Source organism: Acipenser ruthenus, chromosome 20, assembly GCF_902713425.1.
Source record: "Acipenser ruthenus chromosome 20, fAciRut3.2 maternal haplotype, whole genome shotgun sequence".
NCBI lineage: Eukaryota > Metazoa > Chordata > Actinopteri > Acipenseriformes > Acipenseridae > Acipenser > Acipenser ruthenus.
Genome location: NC_081208.1, coordinates 4,385,391 through 4,388,736, shown reverse-complemented (window position 1 = coordinate 4,388,736; position 3,346 = coordinate 4,385,391). Strand labels below are relative to the sequence as shown.

Below are 3,346 nucleotides of genomic sequence, written 5' to 3'. Positions count from 1 at the left end.
CTTCAAACTTTTTCCTGGAAAGAAACAAAAAAAGGGAATATATATTAATATATGTATAATTGCAATTAAACACATAAGACACAATTAGATCCACGTGTTTCTCCTGACAGTTTTGTTGCTGCTGTTATTATTACTACTAATATATTTTGTATCCTTCATTTGTGTATTCTTTTCCAAATGTCAAAATGGAAAAAAAACTGCATAAGGCAATATTTGGATGTTGTAAATAACATTATACTATATATATAAATAAATACGATATATAGTTAAATACTTATTTTTAATTGGCTATAGTAAAAAAAAGTTATATATATATATATATATATATATATATATATATATATATATATATATATATATATATATATATATATATATAAACAGAAAGAAAGAAAGAAAAGAAACGATATCCGTGTGGTTCGCTTTCATGGAAAATGACCGTTGCATTTCCATCCATGATTTTGACCATGCCAGCCCAGAACTGGGTTACATTTCTAAAGGCATACCGCTCTTTGGCTCTCTGGTGTCTAAGCTACTCGGCCCAGAATATGTAAACTTTATTTTGTTAAAGAAAAAAAAGAACAGCAGAAAACAGACATACCTCGAGTCACTATTAATAATTTGTTTCTGATCGATAAAGAACAGACCGCGCCAATCACTTTCGCAAGCTCTCGTTTAGCTGCGCGACCCCGCTAGCACTTTTAACTGCCTCTCACTGCGACCCGGTCCCCCACCACTTCCTGCTTCAATCCTCACTCAAAACAAGCAATTTCAGAACCCGATTTCAAACTGGATCCATTTTTCCAGCCACAGTCTTAACACCACCTTTTCCAGACAGGGCTGTCTGCAGTGCTCTGTACCCGATCCACACGGGGGTGGGGTATTAGGAATGAATCGCATGAAGTCACGTCTCTCAAGCCGCATCCACAGGGAGTATCGCTGTCCGCGGTATACAGACCAACAACTCTACCCTGCCTGCTTAAAAAAACGTTTTAAAAATTGCACTGGAGTCAGTAGTCTAATTCTGTTTTAAAAATATGATCAATTTACAGTTCTTATCATACCTTAAGCCTGGAACTTTTTGTACAGCTCCTAGAATGTCTAATTGTATTTTATAAGTCCCAGGCGTTGCAATGTTTGGGAAGCAGTACCTTACGGTATACACCCACTAAAAGTAAGCTTCCAACAGATAAATAAAGAACACCCTATACATCCGCACTCTATGTATGCGCTTTCATGTATTCACATTACCGTGCCTTTGCTTCTATCCCTTGTATTTAACTCGTTTCCAAAGTGGTTCTATATGCTGCGCTTCCCCGCAGTAGCCGCTTTCTGGTAGGGTTTCCTTTTCGTTTCACCCTTCAAAGTCTGAAATCTGTTTTCCCAGCCAAGTCGTTAAAAAAAAAATCCACCTTTCCAAAATTCCTGTAGTCGCTTTTTCACCTCATCATCGCCACATGCACTTCTCCAAAAGGTACAATAACTGGCCGCGTTTCACCGTCTCTCTTAATTTATAAACTACGTAAGGAAGGTACTGTATTTGTAACCCTTTAATTCCAACAGCAGGCCCCCTCTGACTATGAATTTCAGTCGTAGAACATCGCTCTTAAATTAAAAAAAAAAAACTATGCATACTATTCCCCTTACAGAGACTGGCAATTCTTTCAGCTTACCCTTGTGCCTGATACTGCGTTTCCAGTCCTTCGCAGTTTCCCTTCCACTGACAAACTGGAACTCGTTGGGGGTAAGCCACTCTCCCCTGTATCTGATGGACGGTCCTTTACTGCCTTGGCATAGTTTATTGATATACAGCAAAGCCTTGTTTTCCCCGCATTCCACCTCGATACAGGGCTCCCCGTTGTCGAAAAGGGGTTGGAAATCGGGGATGGATGAAAATCTCTCCAGCATCAGGTCGTCGGGGTGATGGTGGTGGTGGTGGCGATGGTGCGTCTCATGCAGCCCCAAGTAACTACGGTGCTGGGCAAAAATCTGATCGTACGGTGGCGGATGGGGGGTCACCACCGGGATGGCAGCGGCGTTTAAAGGAGCCAGGTATTCTGGCAGAGTCTCCATGGGCTGATTAAACGCAGCCAGAGCCATCTCTTCTCCGTCCAGTCTCTCCTTTTTGATAGCAGGCATGTTACTCAAAGCCACACTCCTGTAACAAGTAATCAACAACTCGTCCGATCCAACTTGCTGCTCCTCTTTTTGGAGTTTGTCAATTTCTGCTTCCCAGACGCGCCACTTTTTACGCCCGGCTACCGGCTTAGTTTCTAAGAGAGCGTTGCAATTCAACAGGAGTTTGCCATTTTTAAGTGCCCAGTTTTCTTTAGGTTCGTTTTCTCGAGGATTTAGCGCACCGATCTCTCCGTGGATTTCGCTGCACTCCTGCCGGCTAATCTGGCGATCCGTACTAATACCTGACATATTGAAGAGGTCCTTGCTGCCGCAGACATTATGTTGGTTAAAATGCTTATTGATCCCGCATCGACCTACCTCTGGGCAGAAGAATTTTTCAAACTGATTGCCTTCCGATTTCCCTTTCCTTACGAATTGGCCAGTGGTGTTTATATATATACAATTCTATTTGTCAGTGTCCCCCTATAACACCACGAGTCAGTCAACTTTATAGGGTGCAGCGTTCTACCTGCAATGTGCAATATCTCTCTCATTTACACCAGTCTTATAAAAGTTATTTCCTCACCCTTTCTCGCATAACAAGTATCAATACAAATCCCTACATGTCTTGTTTTAAAGTGATTATCGCAAGTAATTATCTGGTACTGTTGGGGTGTTTTTAAAATATCATTTTAACCCTGTATTTTTCTCTAAAGTCACGCTTTAGTTCAGAGACCCAGACCAAACAAGATTTGCACTCTCCGCCGCTTCTCTAACTTGGCCCATTTAAACAGCAGAGGGTTTGCGGGCGCGAAAATAGACAAGGGGGTGCGCGACGGACGCCTTCGTTGTTTCACTGTAAGCAAAAAAGCACAGGAGCATGATTTGTTTTCTTACTAGTCAGACCGTATTTGGATATTTTATTTCTATTTTGCAGTTAAGTGAATAAGCATAGTTTTACATAGTTCAACATTGCTGCTTGTTCTAGATCAGCTGTAACACATATCCAGTCACTGGGAGAAATCACTCACACATCAGCAATCTCCTAAAAAAAACATTGTTTAGAAGTGAAATAATACAAACCAATTCCCTTGTTCGTGTCGTTACAAATGTGCAATCATTTCCCTTTTCCATCATATTGTTTACTCAGTATATAAGTGTGTTTTATGATAGATAGACACAGGGTGATTAGACAGTAAGTGTACCAGAGCAATGGTCTAATCGCTTC

The 3,346-nt window shown here is 41.0% G+C and overlaps 1 protein-coding gene across 4 annotated transcripts in view; it reads right to left on the bottom strand.

Annotated features, from left to right (window-relative positions):
• LOC117963666 (sterile alpha motif domain-containing protein 11-like) overlaps positions 1-2,882 on the bottom strand; it is a 55,509-nt gene extending 52,627 nt beyond the window's left edge. For 2 of the 4 annotated variants that reach the window (XM_058993225.1, XM_058993226.1), the window contains exons 1-2: positions 1,674-2,882; positions 1-14 (exon numbers count right to left, since the gene is read on the bottom strand). The exon at positions 1-14 is cut by the window's left edge. In XM_058993225.1, coding sequence (XP_058849208.1) covers positions 1-14; positions 1,674-2,427 — 768 coding nt within the window. In that variant the 5' untranslated portion in view covers positions 2,428-2,882. Of the gene's footprint in view, positions 15-601; positions 879-1,251; positions 1,423-1,673 lie in introns of those variants that run through there. The other 2 variants (XM_058993229.1, XM_058993228.1) reach the window with 2 other exon arrangements.
• Between the last annotated feature and the right edge of the window lie 464 nt (positions 2,883-3,346).